The 24874-nt window shown below is 38.9% G+C and overlaps 1 protein-coding gene across 6 annotated transcripts in view; it reads right to left on the bottom strand.

Moving 5' to 3' along the window:
• Positions 1-24874, bottom strand: part of GABRB1 (gamma-aminobutyric acid type A receptor subunit beta1) — a 128862-nt gene extending 103988 nt beyond the window's left edge. For 2 of the 6 annotated variants that reach the window (XR_010430173.1, XM_064652894.1), the window contains exons 1-3: positions 24735-24856; positions 24544-24635; positions 24400-24467 (exon numbers count right to left, since the gene is read on the bottom strand). Coding sequence is in view for 4 of the 6 variants with exons in the window: in XM_064652894.1 (XP_064508964.1) it covers positions 24400-24467; positions 24544-24635; positions 24735-24814 (240 nt within the window). In the remaining 2 variants the exon portion in view is untranslated. Of the gene's footprint in view, positions 1-24399; positions 24468-24543; positions 24636-24734 lie in introns of all 6 variants that reach the window. The other 4 variants (XR_010430174.1, XM_064652893.1, XM_064652895.1 and 1 more) reach the window with 4 other exon arrangements.

Genomic DNA, 24874 nt, shown 5'->3' on the forward strand with positions numbered 1-24874 from the left:
ATTCAAAGAAATCAACTGTGTGACCTGTTCAAGCTTTTCTGGGATTATGCCAATATGTATAACTGTATTAATTCATTATCAGGTAGTATTTTGTTAGAGGCAGGAAGAAAGGTAACAGTTTTTAAGTATATTAATTTATTTTACAATTACTCAAATATCTATTCATGCCAACTCCTAACAATCCAATAGTAAAAGCTAACAATAACATCTAAAGAAGGTGTCCTAAATACACACAATCTCTGTAATACAAATTATCCTGTTACCAGACCTACAGGTCATCCTCAGTTTAAGTCTTGTTTTTGAGGTTTCCCCCCTGCCAAAACCTTTATTCTCTCCTAACTGTGGAAAACTTCCTACAGACAATTCCTTTAACCGCCTTTACCATGGCACACAGTCTTTCAATCTGACCATGCCAGATGGTAAGTTGTAATAAGGATCATTCTTTCTAAGTCATGTACCCAGGGGATGGGTACTGGAGTGAAAAAAATTTACTCTTTCATACAGGCTGGATTCCTACATGCTTTTGTTTTGGCTCACTTGTTTTCTTTATCAATGTATTAAGTCTTATAACTTAGATGATAAAGACTTTTGAGTCAGAGCTTCCACCTACTCTTTGATTAACACCTTGCACATGGAGTTTTTTTCTCTGTAAAGGTGTCTGTGTCTCTCTTTGGTACTTTCTCTCTTGCCCTTCACTTGCTCAGTGTGCCTAAGGCAGTGGATCAGATCAGCTTAGTCCAAACGATTTCAGCTCAAACACCTGGCACATGTGAGTAGAGCACTCATTCTGGAAATGGCTCTAAACAGCAAAGCTTGATTAATTGTTTAATGTCTGATTTCCAGTTAAACATTTAACAAATCTTATCTTTTACGGTATGCTATGCACAATATGTGGCACATGAAAGCAGACAGCTGTTAAGATGCACACTGTGCCATTTGGCATATTGGCCAGCCCGCCAGAGTGCAAATGAAGCAAGCTACCAAGCCCTGTGTGGGGCTGGGACACCAAAGGGACAAAAAAAGAGGGCATAGTAGAAAAAGAAAGCAGAAGGGTAGTAGCAATCACAGAAGAGGAAGTGTTTTAGGAGCCACGGGAGGGGGCTGCAGCCATTGCTTATCAGGTGAAGCCTTTTAATATTGAACCTACTTGTTTCGAGTTGATTACTCATTGTTTATCATCTGACTTTTTTGTTACTGCATCATATATCAGCTCCACATGAAGAGAGAAGGTGGAGCCAAGATAAAAATTTTGTTCACCAATCAGTTGCTGAGCAAAGTGAACTGAGCACAAGGTAAGTGCTAGATCACAGCATATGATCATCTCAGGGAAGCTGCTCTCATTCACAGTAGAGCATCAATTACTTAGAAATGCTTCTTTTGGCCCAGTGAACTATACTAGAAGAGAGCAGAAATTTTAAAAGTGTTTCAGAAACAGTAGTCATTGAGCAACCAGAGGACCTTGACAGGAAAAGGAGAAAAACCTGTCAAAAGTACAGACCTAAAGAGGATTCTTGGAATAGTCTTCCTCCTAGTAAAATTCATGATGAAACACTTGGTAACATATAAGAAAACAAGTTCAGAAGAAATGGTATATTTCTAACATGGAACTTCTCCTATTGTTCTTTCTCTAGAAACTGCTTCACTCATTATACAACTATTTTAAAGAAAGTCCTTGTGGTAACAAATCTGCATGCAGTCTATTTGGTCCAGCTAGAAACTGGACTCAGGGAATCTGGCTTTTACAAGCAGAAATGAACACACTTCCCTGTTTTGAAGGTTTATCAACAACTCAGTGTTGCCACTTGCAACATTAACAGTTAAACTACTATAGATAGCAGTAAGGTACAGTATTCTTTCCTATCAAATGTAACTTGATTAGTATAGTCCTTTTCATATTTTTGTGTTTACTTGGCATAAGTACTTTTTTTTTTGTTACAGAAAATTTTATAGTTTCTACTTTTTTTACTTCATATGTTATGACGAGTCTCTTAACTGCTACCATTCCTTCAAATTTCAGCCCCATAAGCCTTGAATGATGTCTTCTTCAGATGAAGGTAATTTTAATTTGAAATGCACACAGAAAAACGGTACTTTATTTTTTTTAACTCAGCAGTGCAAGTCTGACAGCATCAGGTGCCCCTAAGACCTATCGCTTCTATGACTTAATTACACAAATTAAGTCTACAAATTATACATGAAAACACCCAAAATGAGTGTGACTTGTTCTGTCTTCCCTTGACTCCACTTCCATGCTTTAGAAATCAAGTGCATGGGTAGGAGAAGTTGTACTATGCTCCTGTTCATTCCCTGGCTACAGTGATGGGGCCACAGGGACTTGAGGCCATGGCACGAAACACGTCCTCCCAGCACTGGGATGGGTCTGGGCACACCAAGGCTGTGGCTGTAAGGAGCATGGTGAGGGATGGTTATAAACAGGAGACACAGAAAATAAAGATGCTATTAATGAATGGCAACATTTAAAATGGGATGAAGGTTGGAGAGTTTGGGAGCAGTTTATCAGTTGTCTTGTCCTCCTCTTTTTATAAATACTCTCCTTTAAGAAAATACATCATGATGCTCTAATGGACTGATGTTTATTGAAAATCAACAGTTCTTCTGTGCTTATGGTAGTAACATTGACAAGAATTATTTCACTAGCTTTTATATGGATGGCACAAGCACTTCACATAGTTAGCAGTAGTTCACAATTAGAAAAATCAAACCCTTGAAAGTCATTCACACATTTCCCCTCTTTATACCACCTATGTTTTTGTGGCAATGTTCTTAAAGCTCATGCTGCCCATTTTGATTATATTCAGATGAACATTTTTTACTCCACAGAAAAGATGGTTTTAATGATACTTTATTGATGCGCACAAGGAGGCATGAAATTAGCTGCAATAAATAACACTATTTCTTTCCAGGAGGCTTTAATTGCTTTATATTCTTATGTAACTGGGACCACTCTGTGTGTGGGTGTGTGTTTAAGTGCACATCAGTGTGTTTCTGTCACGCCATTTCCAGATGACAAATATGGAACTGGAGAGTATATGCAAATAGAGCTTTGCCACTCTGCTTTATATTGTGAGTGGAGGAAAATGTCTAATAACATTTGCAACTGATTCAATTACCCTGGCTTGTTGAAATATTTTATTGTTGATTCTTGATTTTTTTTCCCTTGCTCACTATTTCATGTAGATTGTCTCCCTCATTTAACAAATCACCTTTTCCTTTACGTGAAGTATCATTTCACTTAACAGTAGAATTTTTCACCGCACCTTTGACAGACATTTTATGCATCTTAGAATGGGGATGAATTGATTGGTAACTTGCTGGGCTGACATGCTTTTCTCTTATGACAGTACAAATTAGCTTAGATTAAGATTTGGATCAGATTCCTAACACCTACGGGGCCGTGCTTTGACCTAAAGATTTCCACCTTGGTAGAACACAAATAAGGCTCATGGTTTAGTTTATACATCTTGGGCCTTCATAATTTTCCTTCCATAATCTGAAAGGGTTTTGTCAGGTAGCAGAAAAAATAAGAGAGCTAACATTAAAAAAAAAATAATTAAATCATTAATAGCTGCAGCAAATTCTCTATTTGAAACCAAGCCTAACCCTTTAGGGAGATACTGCTTTCCTGAGATCGCAGATGGCAGGATCAGTTCAGGCTCTTGGTTCTCTTGCAACCTTCTCTTTTGGAAACTGAAGTAACTCTTCTAGGATGAGTTTCAAAGTATATGCACAGGCATCTTGGTCTTTCAGAGCTGACCCTTACACTATTCAAAAACAGTGAGTGAGAAGACTTCTGGAGTTAGAGGGTAAGCTGTATGGAAATTTAAGCATAGGAAATTTAAGCATATTTGCTATGTAAGTGCTCCTTACGGATTTGGCACAGTGAAATCACATCTTGTTAATTGTGGAGGATATGTGCAGCGATAACAAATGGATTCTCCTTGTGGCAAAGCATGATCTGTAGCCTTCTGCTGCGAAAAGTACATAGAAGATGCAGCATGAGCTGGTTTTTATCTGCCCAAGTAGTGAGTTGGCTGCAGGTTTCATATCAGTGCAAACACAAATAATATTACTGCCTTAAGGATAAGATAAAATAACTTATTAATTTTGACAAAATTCAGTTTCACAACCACAACAGCATGGCTCTGTCAGGCACCATCTACCTACGTGGGCTGTGAGTAAAGGTTGAATGAGCTCCCTTTCCTGACCCTTGTCTCAGCTGTATCTGAAGTGGCTACTTTCTCTGCCAATACTGAGCTCATGTGCCCAGACCTTGCCCTGTTGTCTGGAGGAATGTGAGGAGAAGGCTGCCAGTTGTCTCTCCCTGCCACCATGCTGCCCACCAAGGCAGCTTTACCTACGCAGCCTTTTCCTTCAGTGTCAACACTGGCCAGGTGTGTGTTGCCAGAGAAACTTGCATTCAGGGGTGCACAGGGAGAGGGCAGTTGAATGAGCTGCTCTTGGGAGAGGGTGTGAACCTGGAGCAGAGCTGCGGTCACCGTTGTGAGACTACAGGATTTCACTCCTATGCTTACCACTACAAATTTTCTGTGTCCAGCACTTGCTTAGTTTCGGTAACAGCTTATTTTGCTTCTGCCTTTGCCATTGCTGACCATAGCTTTCAGAACTCTGTTTTAACCTGTACTGTCTGGAAATTGCAAGCCAGTAAGTAATAACCATTATGCTCCCGTATGTTGCACCAGCAGTTAGGAATCATTTGGTGATGCAGTGGGAACTACTGACTTCCTGCATTCCACCCTCTTTTAGCACATGCAGTCACAAAGGAGCAGGATGCTGCATATGCTTTAGTCTGCAATTCCCAGTACAGCCACTCACTCAGAGCTGCCAGGGGGATATTTCAGTTAGAGATGCTGTGTATTTTGATGATGAATCTGCTACAAGACTGGAGGAAGGTAACAAATAATCTATCACCGGACACATTCCTGTTTATAATCTTTGTGGCTATTGCTGCATTGCTGTTAGATTTTAGCACCTTTGTTTGGGAAGAGACTTCATTTTACGAAATCTGTCATCTGAAAAATAAAGCCTGTGCATGCCTACGCACATTTGGTACAGAGGGATTTAAAATATCCAAACAATCTTCTAAGTGTCCCATCATCTGGGACACCTCACATTCTCCATGTATGCTGTGGAGTATGTAATTTGGCCATGCAGGTGCCATTCCACTTACTCCACTACACCAGGGCAGACCAGACACAAAACACTGCTGTTCATATTTGGTCCCATGAAACAGAGTGAAAAAAGCTGAGAACAATGCTCTAAATTTAGTCTGTTTAGAATGACATACCACTAAGTATTTCCATCTATTTTCAAAGCTCCAATAAAGCAGCATGGCAATACTAGTAAATGTCATTAGTTCTTTGAATTAATAGAATTACTGTTGGCAACCAACAGTAATAGATTAGAGCAATTCTCATCTACTACATTAGACTAATTCTTGGCAGTGTGAACATAATGAATCTGAGGAGTTTACAGTGCAAGCATCCAACTAAAATTTGGAATATAAATTCTCAGCCTGTAATCACTTCCTTTTTTGCCTCTTTTCACTTTAGTAGAGGCAGTACGATTTTTTTTTTTCAGTCAGAGAGTCATAAAATTTCTGTTTAAAATTTTTATCGGTTTTCAAAGACGCAGTTCATTAGTTAATGTTATTTTTTTTAATAATCCTTTTCTTTTTAGCACAGGTCATTTTCAAACTTCAAGAAATCTACCTGAAATCACTTTTTTTTTTAAAGTCAGATAGGTTATAAATTTTCATTACCCAAATAAATTGGAATGCATCTTAACTGGGCTGTGAATATTAAAGTACTGAGAAACATTTTCAGAAAAACAGTATCTCAAGCATATCAAGTGTGTTCTTCCCCCTTCCCAGTGTTTAATAGCTGTATTGATAAAAACAGCATCATCACAATAGCATCATCACTGTGTAACCCTTTGAAATGCTACAGAAGCTGGTATTTTGTGACTTTAGCTCTTAATTTCTCTGTTGTTGGTATAACTCCCTGGAATAAGTGAAGTTGTTTTGATTTGTGTGGGTGAATGAAGTTCTGCTGAGGCTGTTACCACTGGAATGGGCTTGGGAATTTGATTATGGTTCCTTCTGTTTGTGAACTGGTCTTTGCTGTTCCTACTCTCTGTCTGGGCTACAGTCCAAACACTACGAGTGACAAGAATTAAATCTGAAGAGATTCAGAAACTCCAAACTGGTTGAGAAAACAGTCTGCTTTGTTTCTTCTCCTATTCAGGCTAAATTTTGAATCCTTTTTGAACAATCATACTGAAAAGAGAGAAGAGAGCAACTCTTTCTACTTGCTCCAAATAGATGCTGGTAAGACAGCAAGCAAACACTCCCCGACAGCTTTTAACAAATTACTTCAACTGTTGAAGAGGACCATTGAGACCTTATAATAATCACACCTTTGGTTATCAAGGTGTGATTATTAAATGGCACTAATGCAACATGCCAGAAAAATTGATCTATGTCACAGGTTATGAGAAGATCTGTACAGATATTGAGTAATATCTGTGCTCTTTCCCCAATGGCAGATTTACGTACAGCTGGCAACTTCCTCAGATTTGAACACAAAGCAAGCGCTAAATCTAAGGCTGACAATATCCTGCACAGCAAAGGGGAATCATCAGTCACAGGCAAACTTGCCTGAGACCACAGTGTGCATGGAGAACCTGACAGTTGGCTCCTTCAACACACAGGTGGTGAAAACTAGGCTTTTTAATGGAAAGTTGAATCTCTCCGTATACTCTTAAACCCATGCATCCCAAAGGCTGGGCACCAGGGTTTTATTTTTTATTTCATTTTCCTTTATGAGCTATTTATGTTTGTTTGTCTGATACTTCATCTTGCTGGCAATCACTAAAGGAATGTCCCCGAAGAACTGAAGAATTAACGTTCCTTCTGTTTCTTCTTTACAACTAACCTTCCAATACCACTCTAATGCAGAATCAGAGTTTTCTGCATGCTGAGCAAAAGGAGTGGATGAACCTATTGTTTGACCAAGAACAACATAACGGGGAAAAAAAAATGTTCAGCAATTTAGAGATAGGGAAGCCCAGTATTTCTGAAAGGTCAAAATTTACACAAATGATAAGCAATTCTGAAACTCTTTCACGCCCTTCCCTTCAGTTTTCATGATTAAATCAACTTCTGTATTTTCGGATATTCTGAAGCAACCAAATAGTAGTCTGCACAGGGAGAACTTCCCAGAGGAAAATACTGAAAGCAAATGCAAGACAACACTGTCACTAAGTGCTGTACCAGAAGATCTTGCCCTTCTCTGTCTGTGTTGGCTACTCTTCCTTTAGTTTAATTTCAGAAGGATTTTTACTTTGATATTGCTGAATGGATGATTAATGGAAAAGAAAGCAAAAAACAGTTGTCTCTTTGCAGTCCAGCATAGAAACAAATTATATCACTGGTTTGACAAATGTGTCAGATTCACTCAGTAAAAACAAAACCCCTACTTTTTTCTTGCTGTTGTATAATCAGTTTACATATTCCCGAGACTTATAGAAAAGACAAACATTCAGAGACTTGGAGACTCCATAAAACCCCCTTTCTTTTTGCTAACGTGTGCAAGTCCAGTAGATATTGTTAATTTAATTCTCTTAGGCTTATAATCAGCAGAAGAAAATTTATATGGAAAATGCATTTTTGTAGGCATTTTCTTTCATAAAATAATCCTCTTAACCACTTTCCCCTAACTGTTTGAGCAAAAATTAATTCTCAAGAGATTAGGAACTTGAATTATGAGCATTCAAAGAAACTCCTCTGTGATCTGAAAATATTGGAAGCAAACCATAGTCACCTAATAAAACACGAAAATACAGATGCAGAAATATATCACACAGAGATATAAATCCTTCTTTGTGACTCTAATTCTTATGCTGTGAAATTAATTTAGGTAATTCTGCTTTCAAAATGAAATCAGAGGTATCATAAAATATCAGTACTTTAGTAAACTTGTTGAATGTTGTTATAACTGGTCATGTTGGAAATCTCAGATCTTTAGCAAAAAAAATAATATCACTAGATAAAATGCAACTGCAACTCTGCAGCTGATTTAGGAACTGAATCAGGCTATCTAGAATCACAGCCAAAGAACAGCTTTCCTTTCTAATCCTGGTTTAGGGAAAAACAACACTGACTTTTACATGGTCCCTAACAACTTCACATATGATGTCTTTGATTACTGTCCTGTGCAGTTTCTTATTGCCAGCTAACATTTCTCTGCCTGACTGATAATTTTGACTAAGTAAATGTTTAAATAACTGTGGCCAGCTATTCCTACCTCTTTTGGAAATAACTTTTTTTTCTAAATACCTTGTTTTGAAAGGTTGTTTTGCCTGGACAGTGCAAGATACCCATAGTTTTCCTGCTACTGATCAACTACTGTATTCCAACAGATGCAAATAGCTGTTGTGGAAGACAAGGGATAGATTAATGGGTTTTGGAGTATTTTTGGCAATGGATTTTCTACGCTGGCAATTTGTCAGCAGGAAATGCCAAGTGAAGAAAACTCGAGAGGATCGTACAGGAGAACCTATAATACCCATTTCAAAACATGGCAAACATAAAGAAACAATGGCTGCCAAAGGTACAGGAAGAGTGGTTCATAAAATCTTCAGGATAAAATCTGGATTTCTGCACTGCATTAAGTTTTCTTTTACTATCTAGTTCACAGTGAGAATCCAGAGATTTTTGCCATGGAACACTGCAAAGGGAGATAGAATCACAGAATCATAGAATCGAACGGGTTGGAAAAGACCTCCAAGATCATCAAGTCCAACCCTTGATCCAGCACTGCTGTGGTTACTAGAATATAGAAATTGAGTCATAGTATTTTGATTACATAGAAACTGAATCACAGTATTTTGATTACATTTTTTAAATCTTGTATCTCTGTGTAGAAATAACAGGGAAGTTAAGAGTAAATTTTTTAACACTGCCTAATACTATGTTCAGTTGTTTATATACTCTCTGGTTTGCAAAACATCTTCTAGAGCAAGAAGGCTCTAGAGTAGAGTTGGGAATTTATGCCAGTTCCAAAGATTATAAGGTCTGTTCACAAGTATGGTAGAGCTACAGGGTTGATTTTCACCTTTGGGATGAAAATTAATCTGTGAATTTTGCTTTTGCTCTGTCTATTTAGCAACAAAGAGTTAAGTAATGCTTTAGCTTATCCCATTCCATTTTCCAATGTTAACTCCAAGTCTGTAGCATAACCTAAGCCTTTTGTGGACCTTTAAGTTACTGCTAATCACTAAATAAATAAAGGAATTTAGGCAGCATTTTTCAGGACAATGTTTTCCCCACATACTTCTGCCCAAATCCTCCTGCTCAAACCCCTTGTTATGCAGCTACCTGAGCAAACACCTCTAGCACTGTTTTTTGAAACACCAGTTCTGGCTTATTATCATTTGAGATACAGGAAGGAATGAGAGTAAGAGATGGGAGCCATGGGACAGCAGAATGCAGAAAGCTCTTTTTTGATGGGAAAATTTCTTGGCCACCTTTTCCTATCCAGCTAAACATAGATGGTAAAACATTTTATAAAGTAAAAACAACTTAAAGTGAGAAAGGACACCTAACTAACTTACAAAAAACCCTCCAAAACAAACAAATTACACTTTGTATTTCTCTTTAGATTATATTGTGCTTACAGTAGAGATTTAATCTGTGTCCAGACAGTAGAGATTTAATCTGTTAACAGAGATGGATGAAAAAGAAATTGTTTTTATTTTGTTTTTAATGTTTAATCTCTTCTGAGAGATTTTGTTGCTCAGAAACCATCTTTTACTTCTATGAAAAATGTACTTATTTTTTAAAATATGATCGTACTATGATCATATATAATATATTGTATATAATACACCATTTAGTATTTGTATTCCAGTCTGGCATGCTCTAGGTACATTATTATCATATTATTTACACGTTTTCTGCTGATCATTTCTGAAATACATTTCCCTGATTCTCTTTTATCATTTGACTCTGTGAATACAAATTGTCAATAGGACTGTCTGGGTGTATAAAGACTACAAAGAAACTGAGAAATTGCCCAAGTCTGCTATCAAAGTATTATATCACTCCTTGTTAAGGTGAGAATCATATTCTTGCTTGATGCTTATAATCCACTTTAGAGAAACACAATGCCCACCCTCACCAAACTCAGAAACATGCTGGAAAGAAGACAACTGTTTTGTTTTGGGGTTTGTAAGCACTGTTCTTGATCTGGGTCTAAGCTATGTCTCGCTGTCCAGACTGAAGGCTCACCAGGCATTTACTTTTCTTGCTTCCAATGCCATTTTAAAATGTCAGTGTTCTCCCTGGAACCAGATAAAAACCATCGAATGACATCTAAATCACTCTCAAAGTGCAGGCCAATTTCAGTAAGTCCATAACTAAACTCCAGCTGGGTATCTTCCTACTGTTTGCCAGAAGTCCCCCCTCACATTCGCCATGTTTGGTTTGCTCACCTCCATGACAATGAATGAGACACCCAGTGACCTTTCAGCTTGGCTGCCCCATTATGCATATCTTATGCCTCAGAAGATATTGAATCTGAAAAAAGAATCATTTGGTGATAGCCTACTGCTGCATATTCAATGGAAAAAACAACCCTGAGAAAATGAGCTGGATTGCTGACACTAGAAAATGTGTGTTTACTTATCTTATTGTAACATATTTTCACTCAGTCTTGCATGAAAATTCATTCATGGCACTGGTGTGGAAAACAATATAAAAGTTGCCTATCTACTAGAATTCATACTGTGGAAAATATACTGCCTATCCAAGAATTTGATTGTTTCAAGTCTGCAATAACGCCCAGGCTGACCAGTCAAAGCCTTTTATCTACATCCTTATCTCAAAGACATTGGTTCCAAACTTACTTCAGTCAGACCAGCTAAGAACTTGTTGAGAAATAATTTGTGTCAGTAAAGCATCTTGTGTGATAAAGCATCTTGAATCTCTTTGCTCCTAGCTCTTTTCACAGAGGAATTTATTATATATAATTTTCTGGGATGATACAACCAGAAAGTTGAGTGAATGCGGAAAGTATAAACTGGGTGCTTGTACATTTAGGTAAGATTGCTTAGATGTAAAAACAGGCAAGAAAACAGAATTAATAAAAGATAATTCATAGTATAAAAAAACAGTAGGGCTGTGCTGTAAGGCACAAAAATTACAAAGAAATGTGATTTGAGAATAATACACTGAATTATAATTACGTTCCATCCAGCATCTGAAAGATCCTTTATTCTGGAATGCATACATATGCAGAAGTTGGCTTTTGAAAATATACTATGTTGCTTGTCCTCTTTCATCTGAATCTGATTCACTCATTTCAGACTAGTTACTGCCAATTCATAATAGTGTTGATGAGCATGGGTTCTGATCCAACATTACTGTACAGTGAAAAGTATGACTCCAAAATAGACTACTCCTATCCTCTGATCTGTAATGGCATTACATGTTAGTTGCTACATTTTCTCAGTGACATGTATGAATATACACCTAGGAAGCAGCAAGGTAACCAAGCATATATTTCCAGCCAGCCTAAGGCAGATCCTTACAGAGACTGGTACTTGTACTGACACATGATGTGCTGTTTCATTAAAGATATCATATCAGAGAAAACCTTGAAGAAAAAAAGCACTATGAAATGTAAAACAAAGGAGACAAAATTACTTACCTTTTTGTGAAAGAAGCAGGTATTGGGAAATGTGATACAAAGTCATAAAATGAACAGATGAGAAATAATGTCCTGGAGTAAAGGGGAACTTCCTGACTGAGATAGGGAAGCACTGCTCAACAATGTTCTGATTTTAGTTCCTGGAATCTTTTAAACTGGCTTGGAGGAAGCATAGAAAATACACAATGAAGAACAAAATTCTCCTTACTCAGTGGATGGACCAGGTAAGATAACTTCTCTCCTTTCATGTCGATTTCTACACTTTCCTCTTAACAAAGGTAGCAGGTTTTGTCATGGATCTAAATATCTTGTCATTCTTAATTCCTGTTATCTTTAAGGAGCTATTAACACCGGTTCACCCAGGGTGTTATCCAGGTTATCAAGGGACTTCTTGCCAAGCTAATGAAAATTTTCAATTGGCACACACCAGCCATATTACCTTCTTTTGCCTTTGAATGATCTTTCTGGTAGAGACATGGCCAAAAAATGAGTCCAAGAAGCAATTTTATGCACCAAAACACACCTAATATCCATACAGTTTTTAGGTGTCTTTCAGTTACTTGTCCAACTGGGCCAGTAATGCTAGAATCATGACACTAAGGATTGCTGGGGGATTGCTCCTTGCTTTGAATTTAAGGAGTGGCAGATTATAAAGCAGGGAAAAAAAAAATCTTTGTCAAGGTCTTCCTACTGCCTAACTTTATCTTCCTAACCTTGAAGAAATATCAGTATAAGCTTTGCACAATAGGATTAAGAGAGAGAGAGATGAGGTTCCTTCAAATAAATTATCTAGGAGGGAGAAAAACTTTCCTCTTTGTCACTTTAAGCAACCTGCATTACCTCTCTGCTTAGTAGACTGATAGACTGAAGATATTTGGCACTACTACACTCAACTATCATTCCAGCACATCAGAAGCAGTGCTTTGGAATCAAAGTACTTGACCTGCTCCTCTACCCAGGAACTAAAACTAGTATCCACCTCTTTGTACTCTTCAGGGATGCCTGACTTTAAAAGTGCTGCTCCCAGCATAAGACACAACTTACCAAGAGGCCAAAGGGCTGCAACTGCAATGCAGAGTTGCTACTCTGCAGAGCACCTTGGGCCTGCCATAACAGAGAACCCAATGAAGTAAGTGTCCTCTCAAGAAATAAGAATGGCAGGTCTGGGAAGACTTTTTCATTTATCAGCCACACACTTTCCATGAAGGCTATTGTTTGTTAGGGTGCACTAAAAATCTTCCACAAATACTTAAAGAAAAACATCTTTTCCACAGAGGAGAATTTTTGCTCATGTTAACTGCCCTGCTAAGTGTGTGAGACAAAAACCAGAATTTGTGTCAGTCTCTATTGCTTCTTCCTCCCCAAATACCAGCCTTGCAATTTCTTGCAAAAGACAATATGATCACGGAAGGATATATGTGAAAATCTGCCCACCTCTTTAAAGATCAGCAAAGCCTTCTGGTTTTTTTGTCATGTTCCAAAAACTGGGAAAATAATGATCTGAAATTTAATAAGGTTAAATAGCCTATTAACAGAATAGTCATGCATGCTGCTTACTTGTTCTACTAATCACAAGATATAGGCATTTAGTGGCATCAAAAACTGAATAAAGAGTAAGCTTCATATTTTGACATCTGATTCTTCTGATAAATGAGTATCGTTATCGTCTTCTCCTGTCAAACCATTCTCCAAACAATATGTTCTTAAATATTAGAGTGAATATGTAAGCTAAACAAATAATGAGTACATGAAGATTTCCCAAGATAGCTCAGAATCATGTGTATTTTTAAATCTAATACTGACAGAGTATGCATGATGCTGTGAGGTGTTCAGAAACTTCTCTTTCTTCTTCACGCTATGTTCATCTGTAAACCAACAGTACTGGGCAAAGTCTACTGTGCTGACTCAAGTTAAATTCACAGCTGCCTCTTGATATATCACAATATGTCATTCAGCAATACCACTGAGGAAAAGGTAATTACCATGCAACATCTTGTGCTGCCTTGGGATTTCTGACTGCAGAAATACTATTGTAGAGATGTAGGAACAGACCAGCTGGGTCATAAGCCATGATGCTGTATTGAAATTACCAGTCATGAGGGATATATTCTTTTTTAGCTGCAGGCCGTATGCCTTTTCTTTCTACCTGACTGTGTAGAAACTTGCTCACTGTCCAAACGAACACTCATACAATGCATTTAATTCTCATAATATCCCTGTAAGGTAGAAATCTTAACATAGAAGCAACTGAGGGCCAGATGAATTGCTGCATTTCCACAGTCAGCCAAAACAAACAAACAAACAAACAATCCATGTAAGGACATAAATTGACACTTGGGTTGCACTTAGTCTCTCCCCTGAGATGGATTTTTCTTCCCTAATGTAAAAATACATAACCCCTGTAGGAACGGATCTCCTACTGAACACAAGAGTGAAATATAAGACACCAGCATCCGAAACACTTTATGAGCATGACCCAAGCCAACTGAATTGCTGCCTTTTTCTTTGAAATCAGGACCTCCACTCACAGCTTTGTTCTGCCCCTACAATGACTGTTATGATTGCCAGGAGGAAGAAGTGTTAACACTCACACACTTCCCCAGTTTCAGCACAAGCTTCAAAGCTTCTATTATGGACCTATTTTGATTTCTCAAATATACAAATAAAGTCAAAGATAGTTGATTGCTTATACCTACAGAGAAAAGAAGAGATTCTTACTTGTGACTTTTAAAGCTTGTATGCTGTTCTGATAATGGTGTTGTAGACATGAATAATAAAAAAGAATATGCATAGGTGGTTGTTCACATTCCTTTTGTTTCCACTGGAGGTGGCTCAGCATAGAATAAAGAGACTGAGATCTCAGACTACTTCAGAAAGACCGATAGCTTCTTATATCAGCATTTAAATTACAGAATAGTTACGACTGGGAAGAACAAGATAATCTAGTTCCAACCCCCCTGCCATGGGCAGGGACATCTTTCATTAAACCAGGTAGCTCAGAGCCACACCCAACCTGGCCTTGAACACTTCCAGGGACAGGGCATCCACAACTTCTCCAGGCAACCTGTTCCAGTGCCTCACCACCCTCACAGAAAAGAATTTCTTCCTAATATCTAATCCAAACCTACTCTCTTTTTGTTTGAAGCCATTCCCCCATGTCCTGTCACTACATGTCCTTGTAAAAAGTCTCTCTTCAGCTTTCTTGTAGGCTCCCTTCAGGTACTGGAAAGCCGCAACTAGGTCACCCCTGGAGTCTTCTCCAGGCTGAACAATACCAATTCTCTCAGCCTTTCCTCATAGGGGAAGCGCTCCACCCCTCTTATCCTATTGGTGGTCCTCCTCTGGACTCGCTCCAGCAGGTCCACAACCTTCTTATGTTGGAGGACCCAGAGCTGGACACAACACTGCAGGTGGGGTCTCACCAGAGTGGAGTAGAGGGGCAGAATTCCCTCCCTCAACCTCTTGGCCATGCTGCTTTTGATGCAGCCCAGGATATAATTAGCTTTCTGGGCTATGAGAGGACATTGCTGGCTCATGTCCAGCCTCTCATCCACGAGCACCCCCAAGTCCTTCTCAGCAGGGTTGCTCTCTCTCTGTTTAACCCCCAGCCTGTACTGGGGGGGTTACTGCAACCCCTATTTAAAACGTTACGTTATTATGGATGAATATAGCAGCAGGAACAGGAAAATTGTAAAAAAGCTGCAAGGAAAACCAAGCTGACTGCAAGCCAAGAATCTGAAATGACAGAGAGCAGTATAGAAGGTTTTCAGCATTGGAGGGACAAAACGGCCATTGGGATCAGACACTCCAGAAGGAGGAGAAATTTTTAGGTTCATATTTGAAATTGGTTCACTGAATTGATCCAATATAAAAATGTCCTCAGAGATAAACTTTCTCTGATAGACCAGACCATTTCACATTGGTGAGAAGAGCCATGATGATTGCTGTGAGTTGATGGTTTACTACTTTATGTTTTGTCTTTATATTTTCCTCACATCTGCTAGTCCTTCTCATCATCTGCTTTGTACTTACTCTATGTTTCTACTAGGAATAATTAAAAAGAAAGAATGTATTATATGAAATGTAAATAATCTTTAACATATCAGAAATTCATACCCTCAGTGTGCTTCTGGAAAACAAACTCATTTCTCTTGACAGTGGGAACTGAAAAGATCTATGTTCAGGATTCATTTCCAATTGACACCACAATGACAGTGTATTTGCTCCCTATGAGTTTAGAAATCCATGGAGCATTGAACAAGCTGTGAAGTCTGCCACTGCAGATTTGATTCCCAGCATGTTACTGATATTTTGCAACTTATTTTTTTCCCCCTAGTTGGTTCTGGCACAGTAGTTAAAATAAACCCAGAATGGCTGTTAATCTCATGTTTCGTTTCCTTCATATGACACCTGTGACAAAGCTGCACTGCCTGTGAAATGCACTAATATGTATGAAACCTCTGAACCTCATCCATTTCTCTCCTTGACCAGTGTATTGTTTTGACAAGTGAATTGTTTATAAAAAATTGGTTCAAGAAAGGATAAATCATAATGGAAGAACACAGGGTGGGAGCGCATTATTCCACGCTTGGTTAGTCTCTCATGCTGTGAAGACTAACACCATAGAAAATTATAAAGAAACAAAAGTTTAAAACCAATGTAAACCAGGGAGCCGGACTGCTCCTGCAAGCTGCTGAGTAAACTGTTGAGCTGGTAAAGCTAATATGTACTTCATTTTAGTGGTGTGAAAAATATTATCTATAAGCATATTCATTGAAAACAATGGGTCTATCAGCACCTAGTTCATTTGGATGGGACCAAATGCATTTAAGAATTAGTACTCCCAGAAGCTCCTGAAATACACAAGCATGAAGATATCTACCTCCAGCAGACTTCTACTCATGTTACTTCACTTACACTTAAAAGGCTCTGCAGGTTATAAATACGCTGGGAAATTAACTATACTGCTCTTTTAATATGATAAAGATTCTGCACAATAGTTAGACACTGTTTATCTGTTTAACTTTGCTGTATCGTCAGTTCTTTCTATAGACAATTAAAAAAGACATGACTGAAATTCTTCCTTCTCAGTCAAATGTATTGATGAATTTTAACAGAGAACATTTATTCCAACCTTTAATTAAGTTTGGTAGTCTGAAATCAATAATCTTTGCTTTGAAACTACATACTCTACCATGAGTATTTAAAACCATACAACTTAATCTTGCCATAAGGTTGATGTCTGAGTGATAATGCAGCTTTCTAGAATGCCTTTCAGTCTTTTAAATTGCCTTTCCTTGGTTCATGGTGTAAACCAAACCATCAAAGATTTGCCCCAAAACAGGATGAAGCAAACCTCAGCATGAAACTGCTTTGGCCAAAAGCAACCTTTTAATCTTGAAAGGGTATTATGAAGGTTGATAGGCAAGAAATCTAATCTACATTCTCCAGCCCATGTAAATCTTAATACAGAGCTACTGCTTAAAGAAAGAGTCAAACAGGCTGCATTTTCTGGTGTTATTCTGCTAGATTATTCAGTGATTCCTACTACCAATTTCCTTGTGAACATATTTGCAGTAGTTAGCATTTGGGGTGGAAATAATTTCATTTAAATATGTTTTGGGAGCAGTGCCAGAGTTACAGGCATTTTTTTTTTTTGTCCATTTGAGGGAAAGGGAATTTTACAATCATGAAAATACATGCCTTGAGATCCTGAGTTCTCTTTCTAGAAAAAAAGGAGTATCAAAGAGCATTAAAGTCTAAAATCTTTCTGGTAGCCATCTTGGACTTTTTCATCATCTGCTAGAAGCTCTTAACTGTTTTTTCAGTCTTTACTAATGCTCTGAAGTACAGCACACTTGACATGAATGAGAGATGAGACACCCTAGAGAACTCTTCCAAGCAGCAGCTGTTTGGAACACAACGATCAACAAAATACATCAGCTGGGGATACTTCTGAATGAAGTCAATCTTTGGGTTTGATTTAACAGTTTCAGCTGTTGTCAGAGTACTTGGCATCCTGTGAACAGGAACAAGTCTTTCTGGTAACAGCCTTGGAGCTTGTTACTGTTCTTCCACTGAGGTTGGTATCTTTTCCCACCTCACAGTGAACTGGTGCTGTGAATGTTCCCTCTCTTGGTTGCACAGCTGCAGCTCCAGGTCTGTACTGAACTGCAGTTGGCAGATATTTTATTAATACAGCCTAGAGCAGTTAAGAAACTTTTCAGGCAATAAAGTAAAGCTGATTACAAAAAAAAAGAAATCACTAAGTTTTGCAGAAGCTTGAAATTTATCCCTTAAATTTCCTCATGGAGAAAAATGCTTAGTTTGGAAGATTCTCTCCAGAATCAGAAGGAGCAATGCAATTGTGAAAAATGAAAAAAGAAGCTTTTAATTAAGCCCCTGTCCTGTCCTGCACACAGACACATCTTTCATCTTCCTGGTAGAACTTAAAATTTATTTTTTATGGCTTTATATTTCTTTTTTTTTAGAAAGCAGTTTATTTTGGGGAATGGGTCTTTTGTGTTAATCATTGGCTCTTCCATTATTAAAGAATCATCTGGGACCCTGAATGTTTCAAAAGGCTTGTGCCACTGAACTGTGGGATTTGTGCATGCTAACAGATCACAAGCTGGACATTTCCAGTGGTCACAGCACAGCCATGATGTTTGATGTGGGTGCACAAAACAGGCAGTGCTGGAGAAAACCTTGCATTTTCTCATCCACACAACTAGAAGGCTTATCTCATTGCAAGTAACTCATTTAGTTAAATCCTAGACACCCCAAACTGAGTGCTAAAGCTTCCACTAAACAGGGGGAGGGTGTCACTCCATAATTTCAGATAATGCCATAGGCACCACTGTGATACGATTGATTAACTGCAGATTTTAGATCTGGGTGGAGAAGTGTTTTGGGGCACAGTTAAGAAAATGTGTGGTCCTTTCCTTTGCAGATGGTTACTTGCTCACTCCAGCGGAAGAGATTTTTGACAGTTCATCACAATAATACCATCATATTTCAAACTTAAAGTTGGTTTGGGTTTTGTTTGTTTGTTTACTCCATGAAAGAAACAAAAAGGTAAAAAGCAGCTACTAAAAAAAATGTTAAAATCAACTGATTCTAGTTATTTTCTGTCTGTTGTTATCTTGTGCTATTCTGTTGAATTCCTAGAATACTTTTTGAACAAATGGGAAGTGTGACCACTTTATTTCTTGTCTTCAGAAATGTAAACTCTGCACAAGTTTTATTATCTGGCTAGACTACAGGCATGTCACGATGCCCTGTGGTGTCAGGTGTTAAATCTGGGCTAAAAGATGAAGCACACATATCAGAACTGAGCTTATCAGCTCTTGAGAAAAGCTGAAAAGTGAGGATAAGCCACCTGCAGTGGCTAGAAAGAGAAACAACTGTGGGAGTCAGGCGAGTTGCCCTTGCAGTGAATTGTGAGTTTAACACTAGATAAAAGAATTACATCTTCTCTAAAGGGCATTCATACCTAGTTTGTTTAAACCCTGAAATCAGGGAAGTATTACACCAGTCAGGCTAAAAAGAAAATTGGAATACAGTTTGTATCAACCCTGAAGCTGGTCTCAAGTTCATTGAATTTCTTAAAACTTAAGATAGATCCACTTTCTGGATCATATAAAACAACATTTACATTACTGCTTTATACTTTTTGACTACTTGCCAATTTTGTTGAAGAACCTCTTATTCTTGTCAAATGAAAAATGAGCCAACAAAACTTCCAGTGACAGTGACCCAGTCGTTTAACCTCAGGCTGCCAATTTCTACATTCATTCCATGTTTCACCCTTTAATATAATTACTCCTGTTTGGAATAGGCAGTGACAAAATAATTTGACCTTTATGTATTACTACCTGATTAGTTTTTCCACATGTGCTGAAAAAAAAAATAATTTGCCAAATATTTGTATTAATATTCATTTAAAAGTGCTTTTGCATGTCCTCCATGTTCTTTAGGATAGATGCTATGTAACAGAAAAGTAGTTTTTTCTTCTTTTGCCCTACAGCTAAGCAAATTTTAATTAGTAATTATTGAGCTTTATGTCTTTTGAAAAAAAAAAATCAGTTTAATCTGTATGAATGTCGTCAGGTAAATATATTTAGACCAAGGAGCATTTATTGTCACTATGACTACCCTGATCAATTGCGTTGCCACCCTGGTTGAACTGAAGGAGTTTTTGACTTTTTAGTTCTATATGAACCAGACTTAAGATCACAAACAATGAGACTTGGATGCTCTGATTCAAAGAGGCGTGAGATGGAGTTCATAATGCCAATTTGGTTTCCTGTTGTAGAGTTTGTTTCCTACATTGAGATTCACAATGGCCACTAAGCTAATTCTCAAGATATTTAATCAAGACAGGGAGAAAGAACAAGACCTGTGAAACTCTAGCTATATCTGTAAACTTAGTCTTTCTCAATCTGCAAAAAGTGTCTTAAGATAACCTGCATCCATATGTCTTTCTACCATTCTTAAAGCTGGAGTCTAATGCATGAGCACTGGCCTGCCAGCATTAATGGTCAAACCTTCAGTGCCTTGGTTACCCAGCTCAACTCAGTGTTTAAACCCCCAGATTCAGCTTATCTTGACTAAACATCTACCAGTATAGGATGCCACAGCCACCTGGCTGGCATCAGCCCTAAAGTAAGGTGAAGGCCTTCTGCTCTTCTAGGCCCTGGAGGATTCCATGTCCTTCCTCTGGATTTACAGGCAAATTTGAAAAACTTGTTTGTACATATATATACATATATATGTTTATTAATGTTAAGGGAAGTTCTGCCTCTGGAGTCTGTTAACCAATTATAAATGTAAGAGCCTTAAGTACTAGTGTAGAGAAGCTAGACAACTGAACATTCTTTCCATGTTTTCTTTAACCTCTTTTTGCTGAGACACAAAACCTTCAGTCTGTGATCATAGAAACTACATCATCATTAGTGTAAAATCAGTAGGGTAGGTCAGTGTTCCCAAAATAAAAAAAAAGGCTTTTTTTTATCTGCTTCTTGATGTCTCTTTTAACTGCTCTAAAAGAAGTTATTTATCATATGAATTTTTTTTAAACTTTAAAATATGTACAGCTATCTTTTGCCTATTATAAAGGTTTTAACACTTTCTCTTCAGTAAGAAATATATTTTAGAGAAAATTAAGTCATGAACCACGTGATTTTTTTTAGAGTCTAGTCTTGACTGTTTCCTAGTAGATACAGCGATATGTTATTTATTTGCATGCCCTGAAGCTTGACAGTAGTTACCATCAGTCATGCTATCCATGTTTACTCTTGATGTACAAGCAGCACCTTCTGTTAACCACATAAAGGTATCAGAGTAAACCAGACATCACAGCAGCTTAATAGGTTTAGTCATAGCACGATTCTTAATGAAATCTTTATATTAATGTATATGTCCAATATACTTCTAAAGGAACTCTATCATGGATGAAAGTTAGCTGAGCAGTCATTAACTGAGACAAAGGGAAGGGTCACCTTGTACCTTTGGAAGAGAATGCTTCCAGTAACTGTAGCAAGGATGTGCAAATCTGATGGGAACACTAAAACTTCAAGTATATTAGGGAGAAACTGGGCAATGGCCTCTGGGACTTTTACGTTCTACTTCTCCTGCTTGTTCATTGTTTGATAAGCTCTTCAGCTTATTACCTGCAAAAATCAACATAAGACAACATATCTGACATCAAATGGAAGAGTCATAAGAATGAATGCTTCAAATAATCCTTCTGCAAAAGTTGCTATGGCAGCTCACCACAGTATTATTGAACTACCAAGCAGCTATAAAACAATGTTTTAAGAGCTGAACAGATGAGGACCAAGTACTCAGGGAGAAATAACAGAACAGCTGACTTCAAGACTGTGCAAGTCTCAATTCATTAGTTAAGTATTAGTAAAGTATTTCACAATAGTTTAGTATATTAGAAGAAGACACTACAACCAGACAAGCTGCTTGAACAGGCAGTTATTACTACTGGTGTTCAGAGAATTCAAAAGAATTCTGTTGTCTATATTTCAACTTTTTACCTGAGGACTGGATTTATTTGGACATGCAAATCAGTCTGTTCACTTGGCAGACACCTTACAGCCATGACAAAGTCCAGCTAATGCACCAAAGGAGAACACCTCCTTCATAGCCTAGATATATATACATTAATCTTTACTCTTATTTAGGCATTGAGACTGGAATACAAAATTTAACCCTGTGGGTACTATGATTTGGAATAGCTGTCTCTGTCATTCTCAGTATAAGGTTTCATGTTCCTGAGGAAAACCAAGGGATAAGACAACTCCCTCCAATACTGCTAAGGTGAGACTGGCTGAATTCTGGTGGAATCCAACCAGACTCTCTTGCCAGGAGGAGCTCACATGATGAGGGTGTTGCTTTCCCGCTCATGTTACTCATTTCTTTTCCTTCAGTAAGAAAACTGCCCTATAGCCAAAAGAAGCTATAAATTAGGAGCTTCTGAAAAACATTTCTGGGTCTGAAGCCAAGAATGGTAGCTCTTACTAAAAAATTAAAAATAGAAAAATCTATAAGACAACAGCTTAAAAGAAGGTAAACAATTCACATGTGACTGCAACATTAAGCATCTCAAGGCTGTGATTTCTCAGAAAGAAAACGTACTAGAAAAAGGCATTATTTTATTAGGTAGAAAAACTTCTCTTAAGCCAAGATGTCAATTCCCTCATTTTTGCAATGATGGATGAAATAATTGGTCATTGTCCAAAACCAGGCAAACAGCCTCTAGCAACACTATAAAGACGTTACAACAAAGAACACTCCACACATGGGTATGTACAGGTAGCACTTGTTATACGGGCAATCCCTTTCAGACTGATTCAGAATGCAGACTGTTTTTCCCGTGTTTTGCCTTAAGTAATGGGCTTTTGGCTATAACTGGGAATGGTTGATTCCTTCTGCTGTGAGATGTGGCATTTTATGAAATGAAAACATTTTCTTACTTTTTGACCAGTTTTAGTCAAGCTGCCCTCCTAGCTCAAAGAATCCATCTGGCACGTAACTTCCCCTAATCAAAAATCAGAAGGTTCAAATTACAGTTTCCCAGGGGCTGTGCAAGTGTTAGAATGGAGAAGAAAGCTTTGATGGATCCAGCACACAACTAAGAAATGCTGTGAACTGATGCAATTAATGCCCCGTGAGATTGCGATTGGGAACTGCCACATCCACAGATTAACAATATTTCTGGCGTTGAGATGTTACAAATTCTGGACCTTTCAGAACAGGTATTTTGTTGTTTGGTCTGTTTGGCTTTTCCCAGGTGTAATGCTTTGTAGAAGCAGCAATCCTATTACAGGGTGGGAGGAATAGTTTGGAGTTGGAGTATATTTGTTCTTCGACAATTTTGATAAGGTCTATGTTCTGATTTCTCTGCCTCATCTGTACTGTCTGTACCATGTTCCTCCCTGAAAGTACAATATAGCAACGAGAACTCCAGGAGCGGAAACTTGCAAAATGTTCTCTTTGAGTGGCATTTGCAGTCTGCAGAACCTAGTGTGCTACACACAATGTGACAACTCTCCTCCCCATTCTGCCATCCATATTCATAAGCAAATATAACAGTTACAAACAAACATAAGCTGTGTATATATAACAAAAAACAGAAAAAAACTAAATATGAAAATGAAAACAATCTCTGAAGAGATTGTTTTAAGGACAGCTATTAACTAATACATCAAGGAAGAAATTCCCACTCTTGAGTAAATTACTTTGCATGGGCAAATATCACCCAATAAAATAAACTGCTGATCAGGATGGAAATGTAAGGTTTCTAGCTTCTTTTAACTAAGTAGGTATTCCCCTATGTACAGAAAGCATTTTCATATGAGAAAGGTTTTCATATGAGATCAAACATAAGAGACTGAGAGCAAAATGCCCACGGTGCAGACTAATTCAACATGATTTTGTATAATGTTCAAACTTACAACTGATTTTTCGTTTTCTTCTGGGAAAGGGCTGTCAGAAGAAGCAGGCACTAAACAGACACATTTGCTCTTTAAGCCTGCATGTCTATTAGCACTCCTTCTTGCTGTAGATCTGAAGTCAAATGCAGTATGTTTCACACCTGTAGCTACGAGACTTTTCTGATTTTGATAGCTGGAAACATCCTTTTTACTTATTCTGCAATGTCGTTATTCTTTCCCTTCTACAAGAGTGTTTTCTAGAAGCTCCTTTTTATTTTCTCTTTGCACTTTTTACTCAAGGCCACTAGATTGCAAAGTGAAGTGTCTAACTCTTTAAATAATTTAACATGAAAACACGCACATCTGGCCATCTGCTGCTACAGCTCAAGAAACTCCAACGTTTCCGAAGACAGCTGTTGACTACGCAAATGGCAAACGAGGGCAAGGCGGGACCCAGAACCTCAAACCTGCAGCAAGTACTTTGACCAAGGCAGGGCTCCTCTGAAGTGCCACCGCAGGCGTGCCAACGTTATCTCAAAAATGCAAAATAACTTTTCCTAGCAACTGTAACATGCTTGGTTATTTTGTAGCACTTGCCGTGGCTCGGTAGGTAGCCGGGCTCCCAGTCCCGGGGCTCCGGCTGCCCCCGCACCGGCGGGACGGCGCCCGGGCTCCAGCGCCCTGGCTCGCGGGTCACTCACCATGTTGACTTCGGAGACCAGGTCGATGCTGGCGATCTCTATCCGCATGCCCACGTCCACGGGCGGACCTGCGGGGGGAGCGGGAGGCGGCGTTAGCGCATCGCGGGGGCCGGAGCGCGGGTCGGGGGAGCGCGGGCGCCTCACCTCCGAAGTCGGGGCGGAGGCGGATGTCGTAGCCATGGAGCAGCCTGTCCACTGTCTCCTTCACGTAGGACATGTTGCTGGGCCCGTCGGCGCTGCGGGAAGGAGCACAGGCTGGGTTAGGGAGGCCGCCGGGGCGCCCCGCGCCCGCCTCCCTCCCTCCCTGCCTCCCTCCGCATGCTGGCGGCGCTCACCTGCGCGCCGCGCACGCCACGGCCAGCGCCAGCGGCAGCAGCAGCTCCCGCGGTCCGGCCCGCCCGGCCGCCGCCCCCATCCCGGCGGCCGCTCACGGGGGACGCGCCGCGCGCTGGAACTTGGCGCGGAGCGGCGAGGA

This window comes from Pseudopipra pipra, chromosome 4 (assembly GCF_036250125.1).
Source record: "Pseudopipra pipra isolate bDixPip1 chromosome 4, bDixPip1.hap1, whole genome shotgun sequence".
NCBI lineage: Eukaryota > Metazoa > Chordata > Aves > Passeriformes > Pipridae > Pseudopipra > Pseudopipra pipra.